This window comes from Drosophila pseudoobscura, chromosome X, assembly GCF_009870125.1.
Source record: "Drosophila pseudoobscura strain MV-25-SWS-2005 chromosome X, UCI_Dpse_MV25, whole genome shotgun sequence".
NCBI lineage: Eukaryota > Metazoa > Arthropoda > Insecta > Diptera > Drosophilidae > Drosophila > Drosophila pseudoobscura.
The window spans coordinates 10,771,996-10,799,851 of NC_046683.1; the positions used below are offsets into that span (position 1 = coordinate 10,771,996).

Here is a 27,856-nt window from a genome sequence, read left to right on the forward strand (position 1 = left end):
TTATCTATTTAGACGCTTTTAGTTTCGGCTTTGGTTTCCAGGGTGGCGGCATCCTCTACATCGAATTGATTTCCAGCCACCATTCACCCAGGACCAGGACGAGGACCAGCGCCAGGCCCAGACTCCAGGACTCCCAGATTCACAGACTCTCAGCTCCATTGTTCCTCTTGTTTGTCTTGTGTAAGTATTTTTATTTCTTTTCATGCTTATTGGAATTTTATTATCAGCTCATATAAATGCAATAAAATGTTGATATATGTGCGCCAATATGGGTGAATGTGAATGTACGCAGGGTCCTTCGTACTTACCAAAAACACCACCCGAACCACAATTTTTCGTTCTTTATTTTCTTTCATTGCCCCACTCCGCCCTCCTTTGAATTGAAAACTTTTTGGATGTTTTTGCTTTGAAATATTTTCAGTTTTTATTGATTTCTCTTTATTTATTTAATGTATTCTCATACCGCTCCGCTCAATTGCTGTTAGCGGCCATTCCCATTATTATTACATTTATTGATGTTAGGTTTTATTGCTATTATTATTAGCTATGGTAATTATTCCCGCATCAGTAGTTCGCCTTTCTTTGGAGCTTAGCCTACTTTTCATTTAATGCATAATCATCGTAATTGTTCTAGAAAAAAAAACAATCAAATTTGACCATTGCTTTAAAATAGTTCTCAGTTTTAGATCCTGTCTTTTCTTGTTCTTGTCTAGTTTTACACATATTGTACGCACACAAAGACATATGTACTGTATGCTTACTGGGCAGAGAGACCTCACTATACGGGTATACATACATACATATCTATATATAGTTTTCATACATTTATGGGGGTGATTATGCGGAGGGGCCTTAGGAGTACTTACTATCCTTAAATGGGTATCGTATCAATTCACAAATTAACGAATTCAACAGATAACAGATAATAGATAACAATTCATCGACTCTGAAACTCAGGCTAAAATTTCGATAAACCAACAACAGGTGTGTGAGTATCTGGGTGTTTGTGTATGTGTCTGTGTCGTGTACGTATGTATGTATATATGTATAGTTAATTCAATTTGCACATTTACCAATTAGCTATAATTAATAAGCGTTTTCTTTGGAAGAACTTAACTTAGGAGCATTTTGCATTGATCTGAATGTTGAACAGTTTCCATCATATTGTATCTTAGCCTACTATCCTTATGAACTATGTCTTAGCTTATGAGAAAAAAAACCACCTCCACTCACTCAATCAAACACTAGAGCACACACACACACGAATACACACAGATAATCAGAGGGATACATTTTGAAGATTTTAGGAAAGTATAAAAACCGTTGAGCTGAATTTCCTACGGGGATTACATTACTCGTATTTGGTAGTGAGCTATCGCTTAACGCTTAATGCTTAATCCGAGGTACACATAATCCGAGCTTAGGTCTTAGGTGCTACACAATATTCATTCATATCATATATGGAATTTTGTATAAAGTATTGCATATGCATTTACGAGTATCTATCAATTATTTGTCACATAGAAACAGTTAAGAGGACGGCCATTGAAATCAGGGACCCAAATCCAAATGTGTCTCGGCCCGACCAACTACGATAGCGTTTCGGATAAGGATTGGGATTCTGCTGTGGCAGGACGATGCCGATTCGAATATGCTCGCTCACTGATCCTGATTCTGATTGAGAGCAAGGGGCAAGGCTCCAAGCAGTTTGGAGCAGTCTCGAAACGAAGGCTAACCCGCTTTCCATCCTTCTATATATACAAATACATATACATATAGTCCCATCCAACTCCACTCTCTTTTCAGTCAGCACTTCGCTGGTCCAGGGCACATTCGAGGGGGCATCGTTTGGTCATGCTCCGATATCCGACAGGCCTATCATCGTTGGTGGGTCGAGGGTTTCGGTCCGTGTTTCAAAACTCAGTTTTTTATATTACACATACGATTATGTATCTTATCGTAGTACTTTAGTTGGGTCTGGGCAACTATTGCGCCCTTGCCCAACTTTACCTCTGCCTCTCTGAGCGGCTGCAGATTACTTCTAGTAATGTGCTCTACATACCCTGATTCTTCGCACTTGTCCGACTTGCTATGCACTCTTCCTATACCTTAAACCTTATACCTACATATCTCTGTGGGAGTATCAGCTATAGTCACCGCATATATTCTTTTCCCGAACTTGCGTTCTCTGGGATCTGAAAATGAGTATTTTTGGGCTTTGGTTTTGGCGTACTAGGTACGCCCCTGTTTAATTTACGAGTACTCTATGGGACTAACCTAAATACCTAAGACCTTAAGGTTTTAAATGCGCTTACATCTTTCACTATCGAAATTCCTCTTAAAACGATGTAATTTCCCTAGGGCCTTGGCCTACGAGCTTTCAACTGAAACTGAACAATAATCCGAATTGTGCTCTGTAAGCAGGTGTGGCATCGAGGGTCAGCGTTCCTGCGATTTTGTTTGATTTTTGGGGCTCATTTAGTTTGTTGTTGTTAAGTCTTTTTGTGTGTGTGCATGTGTGTTCAGCGGACAAGTTATCGGATTTGGTATCGGGTATCTGCCATTCGATATATCTAATCGGGTCGACTGTTACTGCTTGAATGCGATCCTTGGGTGGGCAAGGCGGTTTTGGAAGACAGTTCTTGATTGATTATAATCAATTTTGAAAGCTATCGATGCATTTATCGATCACATATATGATCAATGATCGATCAAATTTACCGATAGACTAATAGAAAATAGTTTATTTGAGTTACCGTGACCATTCTTGACCACCCATCCATCCCTTACTTTTTCGCCCTGGCGCCAGCTTATCGATAACTTATTAATATCAGTTATCGTCCTTAACTTGATTCATTCGTGTGTGTGAGTGTGTGTGCTGTGTGTGCGTGGGGCCGCTGACCTCAAGGCCCTGCTTGTCACTTATCTATATCCTGCCTAATACTGCTGCCTTACACTAAGTATCGATACCAAGTATCGAAACGCTAACTTCGAGCATCTTCGAAATCTTCTGCTTCGAGTTGCCGTTGCCTTTAAAGATATGGAATTTCATCTCTACACTTATCTACTCATTGGGGTGGGGCTGGAAGGGGGAGCGGGGGAGTCATTCGGTGAGGGGAATACGAGTAGTTGTCTGCTCGTGATATGTGATAGGTCAGGAATTAGCATACAAAACATTATCCTCAATTTAAAGCGAATTGGTTCCAATCTGATCCGACAACTTGTGGAACTTATGGCTACGGTAGAGTTATTTTCAGTATTCAGTTTTGGGAGGGGCGTTTGATTATATCGTTCGAGATTAGGATTAGCTAAACGTAATTGTTTAAAATTGTACCTAGCCTACAGCTCGTAATGCTCTCAACGCGATATTGGTATATAGATTATATGTGTATAGTACTTATGCATAATTAGAGCTAAATGGTAGATGTATATACAGATCTATTTACATAGATAGCTGAACCTTTGAGTACACATGCTTAGGGCTATTGTACCTACGAACAAAAAGAACGGGGATCTCCTTGCCTCGAGACTTATATGCCTAATTGAGTGGCGAGTATCGATCGATCCATCTCTCCATCCATTGCTTTCATTTGGCACTGTGCTCCAAACATACATACGTATTTCCATTTACCCATTCATTCATCCATCTATCCATCTATCCTTACGTCCTTACCCCACTACTACTTACTTACACCTTCGATTAAGTACAGTTTTGCTCTTAGTCCAGTTTCGGCTTGCTTGCTATTGCTATTGTTGTGATTGCTGGTGCTGCCGCTGCTGCTGCTGTCATGCTCGTCGTTTTCAATCACCCCATATGCATGATCTTCTTGAAGGCCTTGCGAAACTCTGGATTGAATATCGTGTAGATCACGGGATTGACAAAGCTGTTGATGTAGCCCAGCCAGGTGGTCATCATGTAGGCCGTCAGACCCGGTCGGCAGTCTTTATTGAATTTGGCGCACATGGCGTCCATGATGTTGCAGGTGAAGAATGGCAGCCAGCAGAAGAGGAAGACACCTTTCGGCCAGACAGGGATTATACCAGAGATGGATAGAAGGAGATACAGATACAGTCAGACTGAAAATGATTTGCAGTCTCCCCGCTAGTTTGCCCTTTTTTTGGCTTCCGCTTAACTTACCCAAAACGATGGCCAATGTTTTTGTGGCCTTGCGTTCCTTTTTGGCCGACGATTTTTCGCGTTTCTTTTTCGAGGCCTTGTGCACCTTGTATATCGTGAATCTACGCCAATAGGACGGCACGCAAGCGGCAAGCGGCAAGTGGCAAGGATAATAAGCCATGGTAAATTGCATTTTCCGAGAGGGAGAAAAACGTGAAAATAGAGAACGAGTAGAGACCAGTGAAAGTGTGTAGCAGAGCGAGAGAGAGAGAGAGGGCGGTCGGTTGGTGGGACGGTCGGGGTTACATTACCAACACTCAAAGCTGAACTAATAACTGTAATTAGGGAGGACGGACGGCGTTACTCACCTTGACGCCTGCGAGTTTTTCTTATCCTTGCGCGAGGACGTTTTCGATGTGGTCGATAGCGTTGAGTCGTTGCGTGCCAAAGTCATGGCCTCCTGCACTCCATAGCGGACAAAGGACAATGGCTTCATGGCGACGCTGCAAAACGGAGCACAAACGGAACGGAACCGCACATCAGGCAATGTTTCGGGTACAAACATGAGGAAAGTGGACGTGGAACCATAAGTCCCCTACAGGGTCTGGCTACAGAGGGTGTTTCGCAGAGTTATACGGTTTTTACTGATTTGACGAGCATATCTTTACAGACTCAAAGGTGTACGAGTATGATGGAGTGAGATCAAAAGAAAAGAGATAAAAGGAGGGAGTCATAGGTTGTCATGTGGTCAACAGATGATATATACATGATGAGAAAGCTATGCAAAATATCTTTCCTGGTGGTACGATCGAAATATACTGTACATACGCTAAGGGGGGGGCGGGGGATCTATCTAGAGGGTCTAGAATAACTGTGTGTTCAATGGCAAATACCTGGAGTGATCGACTGCCACTGACCTGAGTGGTGGCTCGCCGCGCTTCGGCGAGTCCTCGGCGGTGTTGCGCCGGCTGCTGACACTCGACCGCTGCAGGGTGGCTCCGCTGGGCAGGGGGCTGTCTGGGGGCGTGGCGCTGCTCACCGCTGCGGCGGTGCCGGCCGGGCCCGTGGCCACGCCCACGCCTGCAAGGACATCATCAACGTTTGAGGCTGCATAACCAGAATCATGATTACCATTCGGATCGGCAACCACCAGCTGCGGCTGTGTGGTGATCTGAGCCACAACGCTGCTGCCACACGGACGCCAAAGCGACGGGGATTCCATTTAATTTCCAATCGTCGTTCGAGATGATGATTGGCGTTGGGGCAATCAAATGCAATGCAATCCGGCCAGGACAATCAATCAATCGATGCCACAGACAGGCGAACCGGCAGACAGAAGAGAGCGATGGCAGCGACGACGACGACGACGACGACGATGACGATGACGACGATGACGATGGTAATGGCGATGGCGATGTCGATGAGAGGACGAGAAGATGAAATTGGGGGCGCAACGTCAATTAAAGGCAAGGCATAAATTGAGTTTTAATTAAGTGACGCATTAATTGAATTATTCAGATTTATTTTTCACATCTTCTTTGGTTTCGCCTTCTTTTTTTCCCCTCGATTGGTAAAAGTTGCCAATAAGGTGGTCTGTCGAAGCGTGGTCTGTCCAATACCCAACCATCCCATTCCATCCCATTCCTCTTTGTGCATCCGGGCCGGTCATTAATGGTTTCATTTCATGTCCTTATTGGATTAAGCAGGCCATCAGGATGCTAATTGACTGTGCTTAACGCCAGGTTCGGGTTCGGGTTCGGGTTCACGCTCAGGCTCTGGCTCAGACACGGACTGGACTCAGATGCGAACTCAGACTGCGATTCAGATTCAGTTTCGGTTTTGGAAAGTGATTGAGCGATCGATTGTGGATTGTGGACTTGTTGCGGCTGGCTGAGAGTGCTGAGTGCTACTCTTATGGCAAAACAATTGAGAAGAGGGCCCTACCGAGAGACCCGTTTTGCAATTAGATTGACATTTTTCTGTTGCCAATGCACTTAGTGCAAATGCAGACGATGCATACGACTCTCAGGCAGCAGCTCTCACAGGAGTTGTCCAAAGGAGCACTGGCTGGAGCTGTGTTGCGTTATCTATTACGTGCTTGTGGCACGTGAAAAAGCTGCCAGGTTGCAGATTGTATCAGGGGGCCGTACCGATGCCCCATCCTAACCCTCAAATTACACTGTGCAACAAAGCCGCACGCATTCATTTTGCTTTACACCGCGAATAGCGCCCGGCGCATAGCGAATAGCGAATAGCGGGAGCTGTGTGTTTTTGTATCTGTATCTGGCTGGGACTCCCTTTGTGGATACTCACTTGCCGGTCTCCTCGACGACGGTCGCCAGCATGAACTCGGTGGACTTGTCGTTCACAATGACATGACAGTCGTCGATGTCCGGTGAAATGGCGTTCTCGTCCTCCTCCTCGTTGGAACCACTGGCCGTGTTGGTGGCCGGCTCGTCCGGCATGATCCGGCTGGCATGGCGACTGCTGTCGAGGGCCGTCTCCGCCAGTCGTCTAGTCTGGGCGATGTTCTCGATGACGCTGCCGCCCGTCAGCTCCGAGAGATGCGGCTTACGGGCAGCCCTCTGCTTTCTGGCACGACTACGCAGGGCCTGTAAAATAGAGGTAGACGCAGAGAGAGTGGGTCAGTGGGTGGGTAAGGGGGTGAGAGGGAGACAGGGAGACCTAATCCAGGACTGATGCGCTTGCAGTCTCCAGGAGAAGGCTGCAGCTAATGTGTGTAAACTAAAATCTGACTCTGCCATTCCATTCGATGCGATTCGACCCGATTGGGTTTGGTTCTTTGTAAACTGGTGGATTGTAAACTGTGAATTGTGCACGAGTCAGCAGGGAATTAAAGCCGGGGAAATCAGGGCAGCCATTCATGAGTATTCCGACCAGCAAATCCGATTTTGATTACCTACTATATGCCAAGACAAAGAGTACTCTGGGGGTATGAAGGAATGGCTTTTATGCCAGGACAATGATAATATACCGAAGCACCATTGATGCGAGCACTTCACTTTTGCATGGAAAAGCCTCATTCGTCATGGTTTCCTGAAGACTCGAGACTGGACACTACTCACCTTAAATATGTTCCAGTAGAGGAATACCATGATGATGCAGGGTATGTAGAAGCTGCTCAGCGACGAGTAGAGTATAAAGTCGGCGTTGTAGAAGGCGCACACATCCGGTTCGCGATTGGGCGTGTTGTTTAGGCCGAGAACTATCGGCGAGCCGATTGCAGCCGATATGGCCCACACCAGCAGTATCGTAAGGCAAACGCGGCGACTGTTTTTGTGCTTGGCGTACTTTATTGGCTGCGTCACAGCGATATATCTGTCGAATGCAAAGATACAAAGATTACTGGGTGGCACTAATAAACTGGGGAGATTAGCTGAGGGGAGGCCATTCTTACCTGTCTATGGAGATGGCAACTAAGTTGAATATCGATGAAGTAGAGCATATCACATCCATGGCTATATAGAAATCACAAACAACATCAGGCAATGCCCAGGCCCCATTTACCTGCAAAGAAACGGGGACATACTCGTATATTGTTTTCTTAATCTGTTCAGCCTATGAGGCTATGAGGAGGCGAATGGAGCAGGGATATTCGTACAGGGTTCTATAACAATATTTTTCTGTTCCCATTTGGCCAGAAATTAGTTTTCGAGTCTATCTCTCGATGGGCATCTCGGCCACGAGACACGAGCAGGACAGAGACAGACTCCATAAAAACCTTAACAATAACGCTGGGAATTTCCAAAGCCAAACAATTTGTAGCACACAAAGCCCATAAAGAGTGGAGAGTGGGGTGTGCTGCCTTGAAGGGGCAGGAGGGGCAGGAGAGTAGCCGCTGAAGCCTCTGCTGAAACTGACATCGACATTCCTCTCCAAACAAACACACACACACACGCACATACATTCATTTTTCTTCTCCGATCGGTTTTGTGTTTAAAGTAGGCAAACAAACTCAATCTCCAGCTGAAACTCAAACTGAACCTTTACCTTACGGCCTCATTTCTCCACTCTCCACCCTTCTCCGCCTATCCCTCACACAGACAGCAAGTGCAAAGTATTTGTGGAAGCCGAGCCATGAAAGTGAGAGTCAAGTGAAAGCAGCATAGAAATACTGTACAGAAATAGCCTAGCACAGACCCAGTCCCAGTCCCAGACCCAGTCGGAGTCACAGTCTCAGCCTCAGACGATGGCTGAGACCCGTAGCCGGGTCTAAGCGAGCATAACAAAAGTTGAGCTCTGGCTAAAGAAAGTGGCAAAAACTTTTCGATATAAAGACACACGCACGAATGCTCATACACACGCACACATGCACATGCCACACACAAGCACACACTTAGACTGACACACACACACACACACACACTCAGATACACGTGAATGGTATGGCATTTTTTTACAACATTTCTTTGCCTTCCTGTTTCCATTGTCAGGCACATTGCGTATACGAGGCGTACGCGTACGCGGCGGAGATGGCAATGGCTTCTACGGCTGCCTGCAGCTGAACTATAATTTATAATGTATTTTTGGGTATTGAGCATAAGTGTATATACACATAAAAAGAAAGAACGACAGAGTCTGTTCATGTCGTCTATTCTATGTGTTTTCTTTTCTATACTTTTCTTTATTTTGGTTTTCTTTTCTTTTCATTCCTTTTGTCGCTGTCCTTTTTCGGATGGCGCCAAAAGTTTCCGCAATCGATTAAGGTTCGACTAAATGTGAACCGAGAAGAAATATACATACCTAAGTATATACATATATAAATATACTCGTAAAGATATAGAGAGAAATCCTTCTTAGAAAACAAATGTAACATTTGTCGAATTATTTATGGCTTAATCATGAAAACTTGGCTCTGAATGGGTTCCATTCACTTTCTCCAGGCTTCATTGAATTTTTTAATATTTTGCCAAAATTTATACATACCCCTACCCCCATTTGGTTCTGAGTATTGTGTAAGCGATTTCCAATTCACCGAAAGTGTCTGCCCCGCTTTCTCCATTCTGTTCGCTTTATTCGTGTGGCTATGGCTGTTTCTGTAGCTATAGCTGTGGCAGCTCGAAAATGTTCAATTTATGTATATTGTGAGCATAAAGGCTCTTAAAGTCAGCCGGCTGCCGTCTGGCCTCCCTCTCTCTCGTTCTCGGTCTCGCTCTCGTTCGCTTTACTTTTTGTGGGTTTTTGGTTTATTTTAGAGGAAAAATTGAAAGTAAATTTCTATGCTATCGCTATTGTTTGTGTGCGGTTTTTGCAGCAGCAGGAGCAGCATCAGCAGCGGCAGCAGGGCATAAAATAAATAAATTTATCTATTTGCACAGTCAAAGGCGAGCGCACACACAAAAACCCAAAGGGACAAAGCTTTCAGATGGCATCCCTATACGTAGCCCTGCCACTCATTGATACCAACTGGGAAGTCGGAGGCGACAATAAGGAAGAGACCGAGACACACACACACCCACACACGAAAATAGCGAGGGGAGACGGAGACCGCATACAAACACAGCCACAGACACAGACAAAGGCAAAGGCAAACACACGTAGCCTTTTTGATAATTGAGCTTCTGGTTTTTATAGTTTGCACGCAGATGGAGTCCAGGAAAAGGATACGAGTATATCCCACATCGAAGCGAGTACATAAGAGTTTTGTGCAGAGGTAAGGCTACATACTCGTAGTGCTACTGGCATATACTTTTCGGGCTTTCGAGTGGGTGTTCAGGGTTAAGGGGTGAGTAGTGAGGGGAAGTAACTATTTGTACAAATCAGTGGCACACACAAACACACAAATACTGCTCTGTGGAAGATGTGGCATGAAAACTGGCTGAGGGGCAGACCCAAAATCCATTGAGAATCGTTTCAATGATCTGATTTCACTGAGTGGTGACCAAAAGCCGATTGGAAAAGTCGGCTAACATTTGTTAATGGCAAGCAAAGCAGGACTCCATAAGCATTCACTTAAGAAAATCTTCTCAGCAAAGTGAAGGAAGAAAGTGTAGAAGATTCTGTGCTAATTGTTTTTCCAGCACTGATTTGGCTTCAGTTTCAGTTGCTCCACTGTGCACAGTGAACACCAAATAATTGGTTCTTCAGTTTCCGCGCTGGTTCACTGAAGCTCAGTTACAGTTCGCTGTAATCCAACACTGTTTGTTTTCTTGCACAAATAAATCTCACAATTTCCCCACATTTTCCATTTTCCTTGGTTCCCTTTGGGTCCGCCTCCAAGCTGTCGCTGTCGCTGTCGCAATGGCAGTGACTGTGGCTGTGGCAGTAAGTGTGTCAGCAGTAAGTGGAACTGCTTTTAATTAAATTCTTCCATCGAAACCAGCATTGTTTATTGTGGCCGCTGGCAAGTGGAGCGACAAAGATGCATGGGGAGGGTACGAGAACAGTGCGGGGAAGGCAATGGATCAATAGATCTCAAGGGAAAGACAAGACCTTAAAGTACCCATCCCATCCATCAATCCTGGTGCTTTATGCATTTTGGAATGCTACAAAAGATGGTCGTAGAGGAAGGAAATGACCAGTTTTCCATACTCGTATACTCGTATGAGTGTATCAATATTTACTGGATTACAATCGTAAGACTGCAATAAACTGTACCACAGCAGTCGGCGGACCAGTCCCACGAGGAGACTTAAGTTCTTGAGATCTCAAAATAGTTTTTATTGTTCTGGGTGGTTTTTTTGGAAATCGCTCAGCAAGCTAAAGTCGAAGGATGCGTTAATTAGCCGCCATTACGATAGACCCCTCCCCCCGCTCAGTACCTATATTTATCTTTCGCTTTCCCTTGTCCCTAGTTCCTCCTCTTTCTGTCTCTCTCTCTCATTCGCTGTGCATATTTGCTTGTTTGTATTTGCTTATAAACATTTGGCAATGGCAGGTGAGGCGGCAAGGCGACGAACCGATGAGAGCGAGCCAGTGGAAGGGGATGCCTGTATCTGTATCTGTATTTGCGTCTGTTACTGTTTTTGTATCTCTGTCTGTGTCTGCATCTCTGTCTGTGTCGGTTACTGTGTCTATATCTCTATCTGTATCTGTGTGTGAGAGGCTGCGGCTGCGGCTGTTGCCATTTCCTTTTACGCCTGTCAATTGCGCATTTTATTTACCAGCGTCGATTTATTTTATTTCATTTTATTTTGTTTTACTCGACTGAATTTTATTCTGCCTGTTACTTGACTTTGCTTTACTCTTATTTTGGGCGGGATGGGAGTAGGAGTGGGAGTGGTAGTGCGAGTGGGGTTGGGGTCCTCTGAGTGCTTTCCGAGTGCGAGGCGGTGGAAGTAATGAAGCGGAAGCGGAAACGAATTACTTTGTAGCAGTTGCTAGAGCCTTGACCTTGCCACCCATTCTCCCATCCTCCCATCCTACCAGTCCCCCAAGCTGCTTCCTGCCATTCCCGATCCCCATGTGCGTGTGTTTTCAATTTTATGCATTTTACCAGAACACCCCAGAGCCCAGACCGAGCGGAGGAACGGATAGCGCCTAGGGAGCAAGCGGGAGCCCAGCGCACGTGTCGCACGTTTTGAATTTCCCCACAAACCCCCTCCCCCCTCCCATCACTCCAGCTTTTTCTACTTTCTGTTGTTGTTGTTGTTGTTTTTGTTGTTGGTATTGTTATTGTTGTTGCTGTTCCTGTTTGCCTCCCCCGTTTTGGCTATTAAAAGTTTGACAGCCCCGAGCGTCACTCAAATTGTTAGTGACTTGAAAGTGGCCCGAAAAATGTTCATCGAAGCAACAGAAGCAACAACAGAAACATCAACAGAAGCAGCATCAAAAATTTGCAAAAAAAAAAATATAAAAATTTACTTGGAATGTTCACTAAAAATAAATTCAAAGCTTACGAAACTCATTCTATTTGGAAAATGTTTTACCTCTCCGGAATTCATTCGTTATCTCGTATTATCACAATTTCTGAAAATTGTTAGAATTAGATTTTGTATTTAGAGAGAAAGTAATACTTTTGTGGAGAACCGACTAGCTGTTTGTCTCCTTGGAAACGTTGGAAAACATTTAAATTAAGCTATTATGCCATTTTGCACTGATCCTAATGCGTAAAATTATTTAAAATAAAATAAAATATAGAACACAGTTTCTAGTTATCATGTAAAATTGCATGTTCATTTTGTTGTGTTGCACGTGCAACAATAGACAGAAAGCATCGCTTGCGTTGGTGGCAGCAGTTTCTTGGGCCAAGCCCCTTGATTATCCGCTGCCTGGCAATCCGCTGGCCAATCCTCTCCACATTGGCAAGTCAATTAGGAGCACTTGAGCTGTCCCCGTTGCCCTTCACCCCACCCACTCGTACCAACCTCTCATGCTGAGCGGACTTTCATCTGGAGGGTTTTTCGGTGCGGTTCGGTTCGGTTCAGTTTTGGGGTCCAGCGACTAGGGTAGGCGCTGTAGGGTATAGGTTAGAACTGTTTTGACGTTGGCCTAGGCCAACGCGTGCCAGCCATTAAAAGCTTTTTAAAATTAATTATAAAACCGAAAGTAGACACAGGAAATTTTCCAAATAAAACGCCAGCAGAAGCCCCTGACAACCCTTTTCTCCTGTTGTCTGAGAGGAAGGGTAGATGGGCTCAGTTCGGTTTGGTTTGGTTCGGTTCTGGAACTTCTGCCACTCTCCTTCCCAGCCATTCCCCATTTTGTGTGTGTGTGTGTGTGTGTGTATCTGCGAGTGTGTGTGTTTGCCCTGGCGAATTCAACTTCAAACAGATTTTTGATACTTCAGTGGGCAACCGCAGGGGAAACGGCGGCTTAGGTTGAGTGGGGATGTGGGCGGTGGTTTAGGGTGCTCTGGCGGTCGTGCTTGGTGGGGGGCGTGGCCAGTCGAGCATGCGTAACAAATTGTGCACATTATGCGGTGCAGAAAATAGTTATCAATGACCCCTATGCCCCACCCAATCCGCTCAGTCCGAAAAGCCCCGATCCCAGGCCAAGTTAAGTGGCAAGTTGAGAGGGAAAGTTTCTCTGATTTGGGTTGGCTCTACATCTACATCTACCTCTACTTCTAGCTCTAGATTGAAGGCTCTACTTCTACCTCTCTCTCATATTTTTCTGTGCATATCCTTTCGAGCTGGACAGCATCATTATCATCTCATTAGAACAATCATGATGTGTGTCAGGTCGAGGCCTCCCCGAAAATATTCAACCTTTCACTTTGATTCATGGACTTGCCACTTGCCACGTGGCACGTGCCCGGAGGTGGAGCATAGAAGGGCAAAGCATAGAAGTACATCAAATTTGTATACTGTCCAATTCTACACTGAGCCAAAGGAAAAGGTGTAAAGGGCCTAAATGTGGTTTCGAAACTAGAAATAAAACGTTTACGGTTCAAGGGAACATATACATTCGCGTATGCCCCGTTTCGTTTAGTGCATTCATGGATTAGCCTTCAAGATCGATCTGAGCTCAAAGTGGGTCTAAGTGAATACCAGTACAGATATACATACATACATATGTTCTCCAGTTTAGTCTTTGTTTCAGCTCTAACTACTCGTTTCACTCTTGTTCTATCCCTGCCTCCTCCCTACCATCCTTTTCGACTGTTAATCGACTTTCGCTTTCTCATATTTTCGGGGGGGTTCTTCCCCTAGTTTCTTCTTTTAGTTTCTGCTGCTGTTGATGCTGTTCTTTCTGGTTGATGTCGCCCCGAAACGAGATGATAAACGAGTCAGCGCAAACGAGTTTAGTTGGCAAGCAGGGACAGGGAGCACAGCTGGGGAGGAGGCCAGGTCTCGTCTGGCCAAAAACCTCAAGCTCAAATTGCCAAAAGCTAGCACATTCTCCCTCTGGCCACCTCTATGCTGTGCTGTGCGTGCGAGTGCATCTATCTCTGTCTGAAAGTATGCCATAACATTTGGCTTTTTATGAATTTTCATAATTTGGCGACTGCTTAGCATAAAAATGTCACAGCAGCGGCAGCGGCAGCTGCATAAAAATGCCCTCTCCTCCCTTCCTTCCATCCGCTGACATGATATGAGAGTACCCGTATCACCCTGCTGATTATATAGAAGCTGATCCGGCTGCATCGTATTCTTATTCTTTGGTTTTATGCGATTCGCATATTATACATACATACACTCTTACTCGAAGGCCCCTGCATGAGTATGGGTCTGTGATGGCATGTGGGCATGTGGGCGCGCCCCTTTTTGCCTATTTTATGGCTGTCATAAAAGTTTACTTAGTGGCCGGCCATGCAACCGACCCAACCGTACTGAAAATCCGCCGAAAAGAAGGCGACACCAACCGCAGGACGAGTGGAGCCAGGACTCAGTATCCCAGCAGCCAGGACTCGACGGAATGGGGGCGCAAAGCGATGATGATGACGATGGCGATGTGCGATGTGCGAGGCGAAGCGCGTAAAAGTCATCAAATAATTTGTTTATGTTGCCAAATGCTGCAGTCGCCATCTTGGGTGCCCCGTCTTTCCAGGGTCCGGGCTGGCTCCATCCGCCACAGTTTCTTTATTCTTTTCAATGCTTTACCCCCAAAAAGGTTATTATAATTTGCTGCAGGAATTCACAACTTCCAAAGGCTGCATTTAATACTCTACTTGAATGGTTTTGAAGGACATTATCCGAAGACTCTTGTACATTTTCCAAAATATAGTCCGGCCTTAGAGCCAATCCCTCATAGCAGAAGATCTGGCATCGTTCCATGCGAATAAAACTGCTGTAAATGTTCGTCCTGAAAGAGTATGCCGTAGTTTCAGTGCCCCAAAAGCTAACCTTTCGTTCTTGTTAATACATATTTCGGGAACATAAAGTGTAAGGAACAGAACGGGGGGCAGAGTTAGTTGTACAATAAATTGCGTCAGAGCAGGGCCAAGAGAACGCACAGAAGGCGCAGAGGGGGAGGCAACGGAGGTTGCTCTCGACACTTTGCTGCAGCTGCAATTGAAATTCTCGCCAAAATATTGTTGCAAAGCTTTGTTGCTTTTTTGCTGGCAATTTCGCTCAGTGCAGCCATTCAGCTTGTCGACCATTTTGCAGTGTCAGTAATAAAGTTACCGTTACCTTGGCTGCAGCAGTGGCAGTGGCAGTGGCAGTGGCAGCCATTGCCGTAGCGGCAGCACCAGCAGCACCAATGGCCTCTCAGTCAAAGCCAACAGGCAGCGACTATTAAACGAGTTTCGCATACATTTTCTTAGGACAGACAAAGTTAATTGAACTGGCTCACACAAACACACACCCACACACACACACCCAGGAGGGTATGGAAGGGCTTTTAGGCCAAGTGACTGGCACTTGATGCTGTTGCTCCTGGTCCTGGTCCTGGTCGTGGTTCTGGTTCTAGTCCTCGTCCTGGCTGGTGCTCTGGCTCTGGCCCCATTCCATAGTCCCCAGTCATGCTGCTCCTTTGGCTCCTTCTGCTGGCATATCAGAAGCGCAGAGGGAAATTAATTGACTTATTTATTAAGTTTATTGTCTGACGCTGTATGTGCACCCCAACTTTCTCTTCTCTTCTTCCGTATGCTGTCTCTTTTTCTCTCGTTCTCTGTATGTGTGTGTGTGTCTGTGTGCATGTCCCTGTTGTCGTCTTCATCGTTGTCGTAACAATTTTAGCGTTTTTGTGCGCCATTTTTAATAGTCTCGGACTCTGCCCCCCAAGGCCACCATCTTGCTTATTTATACACACACCAACACACACAAACACATGCATATATAAGATATACATATATAGCTGTATATGTTGTGCTTTTCAGATTTTCTTCGCTTTTCCTCGGGCTGTTCGGGCTTCAACAAATTAGTTGTCATTAGCGTCGAGGGAAATTTTATTTTCTAATACATTTACTTTTTCGCCAGCCTCTCTCTCGCTTGGCGACATATTTTGTGGCAGTCCTCCGCCCAGCCGCTCTATATGGAAATGGAAATATAATACGTGTAGATTTTCCAGGAAGAGCGCTTAGTACGTTGATTGAATCTTGGGTCGCTTTTTGGGGTTGGCCTCCCAAATCAAGACCTCTGTTAATTATTTAAGATGCAAAACCAAACTCACACACACTTTAATACATGCAAACAAACATATACGTACGCATGTGGGCGAGATGTATAGAGAGGGGCAGAGAGGGAGAGAGAGAGGGAGAGGCATTTGGAAAATGCGACCAAAAACCAAAATCTGCGGTCCGTGAGACTCGAATCCGGCCGGAAGTACGCGCTTTAACTCGCATGCGTGCCGGAGATGAAAACCGCCGGGGCTGATGGAGATTCAGATGGAAATGGAGATGGAGATGGCGCTGGCGATTGGGATGGGAGTCGGCGGGTTAAAGGGCAATATTTTTGATAGCAGCCATTTAGCTGAGGGACAGCACTTTCCAGGCCCCGTGCCACAGACCGTGCCCCATGCCTAAGCAGCTGAAAAGTTTTTTGCCGTCGGCCAATTTCATGCTGTTGGATTATTTATTTGAATTGATGTGCGGCCTGCGGTTCAGTGCGGTTCAGTGCGGTTCTCTGGCTGACAAGGATTTATACCCATACCCACATACACATACTAATGCACACACACTAACACACACACACAAGCAACTCAAGTTGAGAGAACAAAGTGCTGCCTGGGTTTTGGGCGCATTCTACTCGTTTTTGGCTTAGTCAACAAATTGTTGCTGCCTGCAGTTGTTGGCCCCAAAAGCAAGACCGAGGAGTGGCCGTCTAAGAGGACGTACAGGAGCAGAAGGAGAGTGGTAGAGAGTACAAGTGCGGCTAGTAGTGCCACTGTAGCCAGTGGACTGGACCGGAGTCCAGTTCAACTTCCAGTCCAACTTGCCCTCTGTCTTGAACGGTTCTTCCCTTCCCTTCACTTCCCTGCGATTTGCTTGCCTGTTCTCTCTCGCCAGGCTGCAGCCTGTTTGCTTAGCCACTTGCAGGCACTTTGGTAACATCATCCCATCTTTTGAGCCCTCTCCTGCTGAAAGCTTTTCCGATGCAATGGAATGGGGCTGAGCAAAGTCAAAATGAGTTGTGCAACGAAATGTGCATCAGAATGGAGTAGCACAGGCACAGGGTGCTCTATCAAGGACAGGAATGATCGGTTTCAGCCTGGTCAGGGCCATAGAGGATAGTCAGAGGATTCCACACCTTTCCTTTGAGCCCCCGTCCTGCCAGCCCGCCTTCCCAGACTCGTTTGGCAGCACTTAAGCCAGGGCCAGGCACATTTGCCTGCACAACCTTTTAAATGGCCATTAAAATTAAAAAACTTTGCGCCCCACCACTCGGCTCAGCTTGGGGCAGTTGGCATCATCAGCAGGTCTCCATGCCACATCCCACATCGTTCATCCCTCTATCCTCATCCTCATCCTCATCCCCATCCCCATCTCCATCCTCAGCCTGAGCTGGTCTCATCCTCATCAGATCTGGGGCTGCTGAACAAGTTGGTGGAAAACTCTTTTTATTGCCTGCCACATGGAAACAGTTTTTGTGTAGTTTGGCAGCCGCCTAAGCCCCGACTCCGACCTGAAGGTGAAACTGCTCTTGTGAAACTTTCCACTTGTTTTGTAGTTTTATTTTTCAATGTTGCAGCTGGAGTGATAAATGCTTTCACCCCTCCTCCTCCTCCTCCCCCCCCCCAAACACCACCTGAAAGACCAGATGGGATGGGATGGGCTATTTGAGAATCATTCAAAATGTTTTGGGGATGAGCTGCACTGGCTCAGAGAAGTTTTCCGACACCTTCTTGACCTCAGCTCTCTGGACCTCCTATCTCTCTTATGACCTGCTGCTCATGGCCAAAATACGAAAATACGGGTAATACGAGTAGCGGTGCATATATCCAAATACCAAATCGAAAGCCAAATCCGTATCCCATTCCAGACAATCATAAAAATCATGCATAATAAAAATGCCACAAACAATTCTCTCCTGCTCTGTTCTGGCTAAAATCAGTGGATGGTAAGAGGGAGAAGGAGAGGCGGATTGGGCCCAGGACGGGGTATGGTGCACTCAGAGAGGTTGTCGACACTTGGCCTGTCACTGGCAGACCATTTCATCGGAGCAACTCTATTTTTAGGCCACAAAATATGATTATTTCCATTTCGGTTTCATTCTGTTTTTCTTTGGTTTTTTTTTTATTTTTTTCACCCACTGTGCGACGGTGGCTGCTTCAAATGCTGATTAAGTACCGTTATCGCTGCCCCATTTCCTTTGCGAATTTTCTCCTATCCCAAAAACGGTGTGGCTGTGGGGGATGGGGGGGTTGGTTGGAGGCTGGAGGCTGGGGCGGCCATTGACAGTTTCGCATTTTCATTCCTTTGGGCAGTGCTTGATGTGGGTATGTGAATCACTGTGTGAGTGTGCTTGTGAGTGTTTACCAGAATTTTGGAAGTGTGTGTTTGAGTGTGTGTGTGTGTGTATATATTAATCAGATTATTTATTTTTTTCCATGAATTTATGACAAATTCTGATGGCTCTTTACGATGCTCTCAAGAGGGTGAGTGATTGAGCAAGGGAAGGAGAGAAGAGTATAGCAGCAGGTCACCCCTGCTGACTTTAACCCCAGTAAATCCATCTCTTAGCAAGCCCCACGGTTTGCCATCTCTCTCTTTCGCTCAAGGATCACTTCGTGTATGCAAATCACTCAATAAATATTTAATGACTCAATTATTATTCCAGTCTTAGAGGCGACTCCAATGATAGCCGAGACCCACAATTCCATCTGCAAATCGCGAATTAAAACTATTTTTGGATTGCGCACCGTGAACCGGGGCCATTGCTCAGTATTCGATGCGCTCCAGCAGCCGATAACTTCTATGGGGCTTCCTGCAAACAAAACTCCCACTCCTCCACGTTGACAGCCTTTGCCACTGACCGCTTTCCGGCATAATCAATGAAATCCCCTGGGCCCACAGGCGCACACAAGCACTCTGGTCACACTAATCCAGCCCCACTGCTGCTGCAGAAGTCAGCGCCAGAATGCATACAAAAGCAATTAATGACGGCCAACATGTGTAAGGCAGTCACACACACTTCCATGCACAACACTCACACATCTACAGCGGAGAGCGGATAGGGGACATGGACATCGACACGGACACGGACATGGACTCAGTCCCTCCTTTGCAGGAGCACAAACACAGACACACTCCTGATGAGATTAGAGCAGTGAACATGATGATGGTGAACTTTGGGCGAGGCTACTTTGACTTGGCTCCTGTGTGTCGCGTCCTGGCCCAACTGGTCGCCACCTACAGCCCCCCATGCCAGGCAGGACAGTGTGTGTGCACGCTTTTACACTTTCAATGACCACTTGAATGTCAACAAAAGCTTTCCACTGACATATACAACCACTTAAAATAGAAAAGCACTGCCCTCATACACACACGCACACACTCACATACGTCCAAAGAGCCAGAGAGAGAGAGAGGGGAAGGGATAGCCAAAGAGAGTGGCAGAGTGGTGGAAGGAAGCATGGGAAGAGAAACGAGGGCCGAAATGCTTGTGTATTTGTTTTAGCCGCGAGTTAAAGCGAGCCGCGTGTAACCAAACAACATCCCAAACCTCGCCTCGCCTCGCCTCGCGTCTCCTCTCCACCAACATGACGTACCACGTTGCGTATGAGTAACATGTATTCGCGTTTACTCGTATGTGGCCTGCCACGCCCATTGCCCATTGCCCATTGCTGACTTGCCTGTGTGTTCGTCTGTGTCATAAGCAATAATTCTCCATTGTTGGCATCTCTTTCCGGCTCTCTTGTTGCTTTCCTCCCAAAGGTGGGGCTCGGGGCTGGAGCTGCGCACATTTTTATGAGTTAAGTGCTATCCAGCACAAATGCCAACGCACACAGTAGGGCAGTAAGGGCGGAAGAGAGAGCCCTGCCAATCTTCCTCACCTTCGGTTACCAATCTCGAGCAGCCACCCATTCGCATCCAACCCCCCCTTCGCCGACCAACCTCTAGCATTTCTCATTTTCTAGAGTCTTCCAGTCACCCAGTCTCCAAGCGTCGCCAAGCGGTCTCCATCTGGCAGCCACGACTGGGACTGGACCGACGACACGACCGTGTTACTGCACACTTACTCGTATTGTGCTGTTGTTGACGCAAATCCTCTTAACTAAATCAATTTTCATTTGTGTGTTTGCCAGTGCCTGTGTCTGTATCTATATCTGTATTTGTATATGTATCTGTGTCCGTATCTGTGTATTTCTGTGTGTGCCCAAGTGTATGTGAAAATGCCAACAGACTTGGCCAAGTTAAATAAATTGTACTTGTGCTTGGGGATTCTTTATCTGTCTGCTACTACTACCGCTTCTCCATTGAAAACTACACTCTTTTGGCCTTGAAGGGTGAGAAAGAAATTGATATGTAATATGGAATATGGAGAGAATGAACGAACGAAAAAGAGAAATTTCCAGCTAGCTAGATCATAGAAAGAAAGGCCCAGAGATCTACGGTTGCAGCATAAAGCCTTAGCCCCTGCACATACTATTCCTACACCCTACTGCATCTGACAAGCGTTGCATTACATGTGTATGTGTGTGTGTGTGTGTGTGCGACTATGTTTGGGGTGGGTGGCTTTCCGGGGTGTGGGTAAGAGTGTAATTAACACCTGACACTTGCACAGGTATACGAGATGCGAGACGGTGGCCTGTTGGCTGGGCGAGGAGAGGGCGTAGAGCAGGGCGCATTTGATGCTTTTAATGACAAGTTAATTTGCTCTGCCTCGGTTACCATATTTGTGTGGGGCGTATCTGTGTGTGCACGACATTTGAATACCCGTGTCTATGTGGTTGCATGCCATTATAAGGTCAACAACAAGCCCCGCAACAGGCAGTTGCTCATCCAGATCTTGAGGCAGGTGAAAGGTCCATCGGAAGCCATCAAAAGATTTAGCTATTATCCTTGAGAATGTTTTTATACCAGAATTTATGCAGAATAAATGCCACAATGAAATTCTATTCTCTGCAAGCACGAAGACCTCTGATGGGATGCAAACGGACCCGAGAACGAGTCCCGGGCGAGTCTCGATATTTTCTGAATTTTTATCAATTTTAAACCTGAGTCAATCTTCTGTATGCGCTTGAAAAAAAGGGGAGTGGCAGTACAAATAAATAATTAAGTCGAATATTCAATTATGCTTGAACGAGTTTCTTGTTTTCATTTCTCTGACAAGTTGCCACATTTGTTATTGTCAAATGACACTCTGACACAATGCGCCCCCTGCCCTTGTGCTCTCAGCCACCGTGAAGTGTCTGTGTGTGGCTGTTTGTTAATTTCATTTGACTTTCGAGCGTTTTAATTACGTATACGTATGTTCTACTGACGCTGATGCTGATGCTGTGGCTGTTGCTGCGTCTTGCTCCAGCTGCAATTGCAAATTTTTATAATTTACCAGCACTCAAATAAACACACAATTAATTGTGGCAGCCCCGGACATGGCAGCAGTAGCTTCCAACCAATTAGCCAGCAGCCAGGTCACCATTCATGTGTAGAGGACATCCTATGATATAGCTTATCCTGTTCCTGTTTCTGTTTCTGTTTATGTTGATGTTTCTCCATTTGCATAGGTAAGCCAATATTCTAATCCAGGACTGCCGCAATCCGAATGCTGATGAGCTAAGGATAGCGATGAGACTGGGACTGGCAGTGGACTAAGGCCATTCCATCAATCTGTCAGTCAGTGAGCCAGTCAGGATTCAACTCTCGATGGAATAGTCAGAGCCGACGGGAGGCAGACAGTCATAGAGTCAGACAGTCTGTCAGTCAGTGCGTCCGTCAATCTAACAATCAATCATAGGGAATGACAGCTACGTCGGCTTAAGTCAAAAGGAAGCGGGCCAAGACGAGAGCTTGTCTCAGGACCAATTCCCTTCCCATCACCCATATTCTAGCACTCTTCTCTTGGACTCTGTGGAACACACATTGATTTATATGCAGGGAGCGCCAAAAATTGAATGTTATTGCTTGAATGGCCGCAATTTACTAAAAAGCCACGCCCCTCTTGGCCTCCGCCATGTGCCCTGTTGCCTGTTGCCTGCTCCCTTGCCCCTGATCCATGGTCTATGGTCCATAGTCCTTGGTATATTCACATCTCCATGTCTGGCCTCTGGCTCCATCGTGCTCGGTTATTTATGAGAGTGTTTATTTATTATATGACCCAACACTTGATAAAATTAAACGCAAATGGCTGGCAATTTTGCATTTTGATTTTGCCACCCTCTGCCAGACTTGACTCGACCCGACCCGGTTCCTTCCATGCAGCCACCAGCTACTCACACATCCAAATACACATACTCGTATGGTGTGTATGTATTTAAAGAGAGACATAAAAGTGTATCATATAAATTGAATTTTTTGGCTTTACTTACCAGAAAGTAAACAGCAAATGGCATCACGACCACGGCGACCAGGAGATCGGCTATGGCTAAAGAAACTATAAAGTAATTCGTAACTGTCTGCAGCGATCGCTCGCGGCATACGGACAGGATGACCAGGATGTTGCCGAAGAGGGTAAGGATGGGGAACAGTATCAAGATGAGCGCCCAGTAGTTGTGGTCCACTGCAAAGACAAAATGGTACAGGAGTACACAAATTAGTTGCAGCTTAACCTGTGGACAGTGTTGGGAAATGGCCGCAATTGTTTTGAGCTGTGAGTGCAGAAATGAGGGATGAATAAAGTGGAGTACTTACCGATTCTCAGCTCGCCACAAGACTCGGACGTCAGGTTCAGCGTCTCGTTGGTGCAGTTCATCCGATAGGTGTCCAGGAACAGTCCCGTGAGGTTCTGTTCCATCAGGATGCCGCCACTGCCGCTGCTTGGTGTTGTTGCCGCGGCAGCTGATGTTATTGTTGTTCCCGAAACCGTGCTGCCATTGTAGTTAGGAAAGTAGTCGTTAAAGTTCTCCAGAAGCAGCATAAATGAGCTTCCACCACCACCACCAGCCGCGCCGTCTACTCCTCCTCCTCCTCCTCCAACCATACCACCTCCGCTCGACACCGCCGTCGTGCGGTTTCTGAGCGTGGCCTTGGCCATCGTAGCCGTCCGCTGAAGCAGCTCAACATCGCCGAAGCCTCCTAACAGACCGTAGTCCGTTTCCGCATCAGCTACGTTGTCCAAGGCCGCCTCCTCCCCGCTGTCGATCAGTGCAATGTCCGCTTCCTCCCCGGCACCGGTGCCGGCCTCGCCACCGGCCAACTGCTGCTCCACGAAGTTCCGCAGCGCGTAGAGGCCGTCGCCGGGCGCCTCCTCCTCCCCCTCGTCCACCATGCTGGAATTGACACGACTGGGCTGCGTGGTGTTCAACGCTTCCCCTAGGTCGAGGCTCAGCCAACCCAGGGTATCATTGGTGGTCGAGGTGGCTGTGTCCGTTCCCATTCCCATTCCCATTTTCGTTGCCATCGCTGCTGCCGTGGACGTTGACGTGGACGTGGTGTTCTCTGCGCTGGCGGAGCTCAGGAGCCAGTCGCTGATGTCGTCGATTAGGGCATAGCCGTCATCCTCCGCCGCCGGCTGCGTCTCGTCCTCGTACAGCGGGAGGTAACCCGTTGGCGTCGGGGGGGCTCCGATCCCGACGCCGTCTTCTCCCAGTCCCCCATCTTTATCGACCTCATTGCTGCGGTTCCTCTCCGCCGAGCGATTCAGCAGGTGGTTCATCAACGCTCTCCCTGTGCCTGTAGTTGTGGTTGTGGTTGCTGTTGTTCCCGTTGTGGTTGCTGCTCTTTCCGCTGCTCCTGTTGCTCCCGATGTTGCTGTTGCATTTCCTGGGCTAGCGGCCATTTTGCCGTAGCCGTAGCCGTTGCCGTTGCCGTCGGACGCTCGCACGCCCCTTCTGACGCCTCCGCCTCTGACTGTGTCAGGGGCCTAGACCTTTAGTGGGGCGGAGGCGTGGCTAGAGCCACGAGCTGCGACTGCAACGCCAGCGGCATTTTTACTTTAACTGCAACGAAGAGAGAGAGGAAGATACAAGTTAAGAGATGGTTTTCTTTGGGTTGAGATTCGAAAGGGAACAGCTTTTATAGCCACATTATTGCTGGATGCAATGGAATCCATGGAATCCAACATCTGAATCATTCAAAGAACTAAATGGTTGAAGATTCTCGTATTATTCTACTCGATAATGAGCGCTCCACTAATCGTTAATGGGAGCTATCTGTGAGGGTTATCCGCCATAAAATGTTACAGTTTTTTGTGACAGTTAGGCTTAAGCGGTGTAGGTGTCGAAATAGCAAGTATTGTAGGTCCATTTCTTTGTCAGAGCCAAAATTTGTGTTGCGGCAAAGACCTCCTACCGTGTAGGCTCTTTCCTTTTGTGACAATGCAATTATCTACCCGCCTGCTCTTGCACCCCAGCCTCAGCCCCCAACCCTCCCTGCGCTAACCCGTCTGATTTTCCCCTCCCCACCCATTTGCCACGCCCTATTCTGTTGGCTGGCATTGCCGCATGTTTAATTAACTCTTTAATCAATTTATTGCCAATTATTCTACAAAAAGCGACAGCGAAAATGGTGTAATTTAATTAAATTAGCAAAAGGTTTTTGTGTCTCTCGCCTCACTTGCTCTCCCCAGTCGCCCCAACCCACCTCGATTCTCATTTTCCTGTCCCCCTGTTTCTCCCTGTCTCTCTCTTTCTCTCTCTCTCTCTCTGTCTCTCTCTGCTTCGCTGCTCTATCTTTGCCTTTACACATTTTGCAATTTCCGCTTTTGTATTTGCCAATTGACGCTGATTAAAGCCGGCCATAATTAAAAGATGGCTCGTTGTTGCCTAATGAGACTAAAGTACCTACCAGACGGATGGGGGCAAGCGGGGAGACAGGGTATGGCCAGTGGGTTTCTTTCATTCCCAAGATGTACCTAACTTTCAATGGCTCAAAAGTAATCGGAACCCCACCACAGAGAAGCGGCTAGCTACGTTCATTGCTCGAATCCCGAGTCCGGATCAGGAATCTTCTACCATCCGACTGGGATCCATCGGGGGTGCCTCGTTCCCCAGTCTCAGGCAGAGATTGGCCAACATGTTTGCACTAATCAAATTTTGGCACACGACCAAGACAGGCAGCGGAAGTTGGAGAATGGCCATCAAAAAGGCCGCAATTCTGCATGTTCCCCTTGCCCTTCACCTCTCCCCTTTCCCCTTCCTCTGATGTTAGTGTCCGTATCCACATCCCGTTTGTTCGTGTGCCTGGCTTTTTCATTAATTACGGCAGCAAGTGGCAACTGAACCGAACCGAGCCGAGCCGAGTCGAGTCGAGCCGAGGTGGAGGCCGAGGCGAACTATACCTAACCGAACCCTCCTTGGACCCCCTAGGAACTCAACTCGACTCAAGTCGAGTAATTAATTTCACTTTCGCCTGAGCGATGCCTTTGAATATGCGCCAGCCACACGCAATCCATAAAGCACAGTCAGAGTTCAGTTCAGACTTCGGTTGAGTTGAGCCGGTAGTTGGTTAGTTGGAGAGATGGCTGGGAACTTGGTGAGTGTCATTTCCTGTGCCAGGAGCCCACAGCCCCCACGACCAAGCAGCAACAAAAATGAAAGACATGTAGTAGATATTCCGACAATAGGTATTGCAGGCGATCTAATAGAAATATGCATAAATCGAATGGGAGTTCCATTCGAAACTTTCGACCTAAGAGCCATATATTCTGGATACATTTCAGATGGTTATCCATTCCAACATACCCTTAACTACCTTCGAGTAAGCGGCTTAGCAGTATAACTAGATTGGTGGGCAACCGCAGCATTTGGTCGGCTTCTCTTCTTGTAGACATTGGAGAGAGACAGGGAAAGGAGAGTCCTTTGGAGTGTCTGCTCCATTACATCCTTATCATTGTTCCATCACTCTTGGGTGCCTAGACCACAGCTTAAAGCAGTCCATGGATCCTACACCTGATGCAATCGCTTAAGAATGACGTCTTCAATCTTAGCCAAAAAACGTTCGAGCACAATTATTCCATACAAAATCAGGAAAGCAACGAATGAAGGGAACGTAGGGGGGAACCAAGAGTTTGGGGGGCCAGCCTAATCACTTGACCCCGCTCAACCTTGGAGCATTTATAATATGACGTGGCCGCTGCGGCTGCAATCCAATCCGAGCAATCCAATCCAATGTCGTGGCTCATTAACAACATCCGGACACTGGGACGGCATTTCCTCTACTGCCACAGCCACTGCCGCATCACTCTACGCCGCACCACTCTCTACTCTATACTCCATCCTGTACCGCACCGCGCCGCACCGCACCGCACGACACTCAATAAATCAGCAAGTGTAATTATTTCCAACGCCATCGTCGAGTCGGGTCGAGGGTCGAGAGTCGCTCGCGTGCGACAGTCACCAGTCGCCAGTGGTGCAGGGCGCGAGAGCGAGAGTGGTGGAAAGTGGAGCGAAAGTTTGTCAGCAACATTTTTGCTCTCGTGCCCAGCCGGGTGCCAAGGTCACCACACATGGCTGGGGCTGCCGATGGGGCCGTGGACTGGGCTTTGGATTGGATTGGATAGTATGTATAATGCCCCCTGCAGCTGCTTCGAAAACCTTCCTTCCCCTGGGCTCATTTTATTCCCACTTATTTTTGTAACTCTTGCTCGGCTTCTGCATTGCGTCTCAACCGAAAGTTTTCGCTTTACGATGATGGGCAGAACAGAACAGAGCACGATGACTGATGGAATCTACACGGAGGTCGGGTCAAGGAGTGCTGCTTCCTGCCTGGGCTTGGGCTAACACTATAATTGCAGTTTTCTCCAGGATATCCGATCACGTGCCCATCTCTAATAACATTGACCCCTGCCCATAATCCATAATTCAAGTGTAGTGCCAATGCCGGGTACACCGGGAATGCTCCAGAGAGATAGAGACAGCATCCATGGAGTAGTAGGGATGAAGAGAGAGGCAAATTGGTTTCAGAAGACGACACAGACACATGTTGCCCCAAGGGCGGAAAGAATCACGACACCAAAAACCAATTCCTGAGCGTCCATATGTGCGTGTGTCTATGTGTCGATGCTGCCTGCGGGATTGAACAGATGCTGCCGCCTGGCCAGGATAGCACCATTTCAGGGCCATTTCCCCCGCCACCACCCCATCACTCTCCAGAACTAAGCGCCATCGGCAATTGCTTGTTAACTAGTTATGCGGCGGCTCTGCTGTCCGAAACTTTAAACATCTGACACCAGTGTCAATGAACACAGGAGCAACATCACCGACAGAAACAGACGCAAACACAGAGACAGAAACAAATACATGCGCAGACATAGCCGCAGTCGGAGACACAGCCACAGCCACAGTCATAGCCACAGTCACAGCCACAGTCATAGGAAGTTTTTGCAGTTTTGCGACATCAGCATGACATTTGATTAATTCCATTAGCGCCAGTCCACAGCCGTTCCGTGTCTGGGGAAGGGAGACGAACGGGGGCAAGGAGTTAATGCGCACGGATGTGCCAACGGGGCGTATGAGTTATGCTTGGAGCAGAACCACGTATACGCAACGTGGAACGTGGTGTGGCGACAGGAACACTCTTTTCTTAAGAAAGTAAGAGAAGAATAGCTTCGAAGAAGATATCTTTAATCTTTTTACATATTTTATGCAACGGATTCTCGACTGGAGATCCTCCAAAAGCGTCAAAAGAGATGATCCCATGTGGGATCAGCTTTCCGATCAATTTGTGAATGGTAGAAGATTCTGACATTTCTTGGCCCGCTTTAAACGATGGGTGGTCGAATGGGTGGTTCGTTTCGACGGCAGGTGGGGCTTTGGCTCTGCTGGGGTTGGTTGACAAAGGGAGGCGCGACTAGA

The 27,856-nt window shown here is 47.0% G+C and overlaps 1 protein-coding gene across 5 annotated transcripts in view; it reads right to left on the reverse strand.

The window, feature by feature from the left end:
- Positions 1-400: 400 nt before the first annotated feature.
- The window catches only part of Dop2R (dopamine D2-like receptor), a 55,323-nt gene continuing 27,867 nt past the window's right edge, over positions 401-27,856 (reverse strand). Inside the window, exons 3-12 of one of the 5 annotated variants that reach the window (XM_015186339.2) lie at positions 22,755-24,001; positions 22,433-22,623; positions 7,536-7,645; positions 7,204-7,456; positions 6,431-6,729; positions 5,249-5,301; positions 5,011-5,197; positions 4,486-4,620; positions 4,139-4,239; positions 401-4,017 (exon numbers count right to left, since the gene is read on the reverse strand). In XM_015186339.2, coding sequence (XP_015041825.2) covers positions 3,806-4,017; positions 4,139-4,239; positions 4,486-4,620; positions 5,011-5,197; positions 5,249-5,301; positions 6,431-6,729; positions 7,204-7,456; positions 7,536-7,645; positions 22,433-22,623; positions 22,755-23,841 — 2,628 coding nt within the window. In that variant the 5' untranslated portion in view covers positions 23,842-24,001 and the 3' untranslated portion in view covers positions 401-3,805. Of the gene's footprint in view, positions 4,018-4,138; positions 4,240-4,485; positions 4,621-5,010; positions 5,305-6,430; positions 6,730-7,203; positions 7,457-7,535; positions 7,646-22,432; positions 22,624-22,754; positions 24,002-27,856 lie in introns of all 5 variants that reach the window. The other 4 variants (XM_015186341.2, XM_015186340.2, XM_001354915.4 and 1 more) reach the window with 4 other exon arrangements.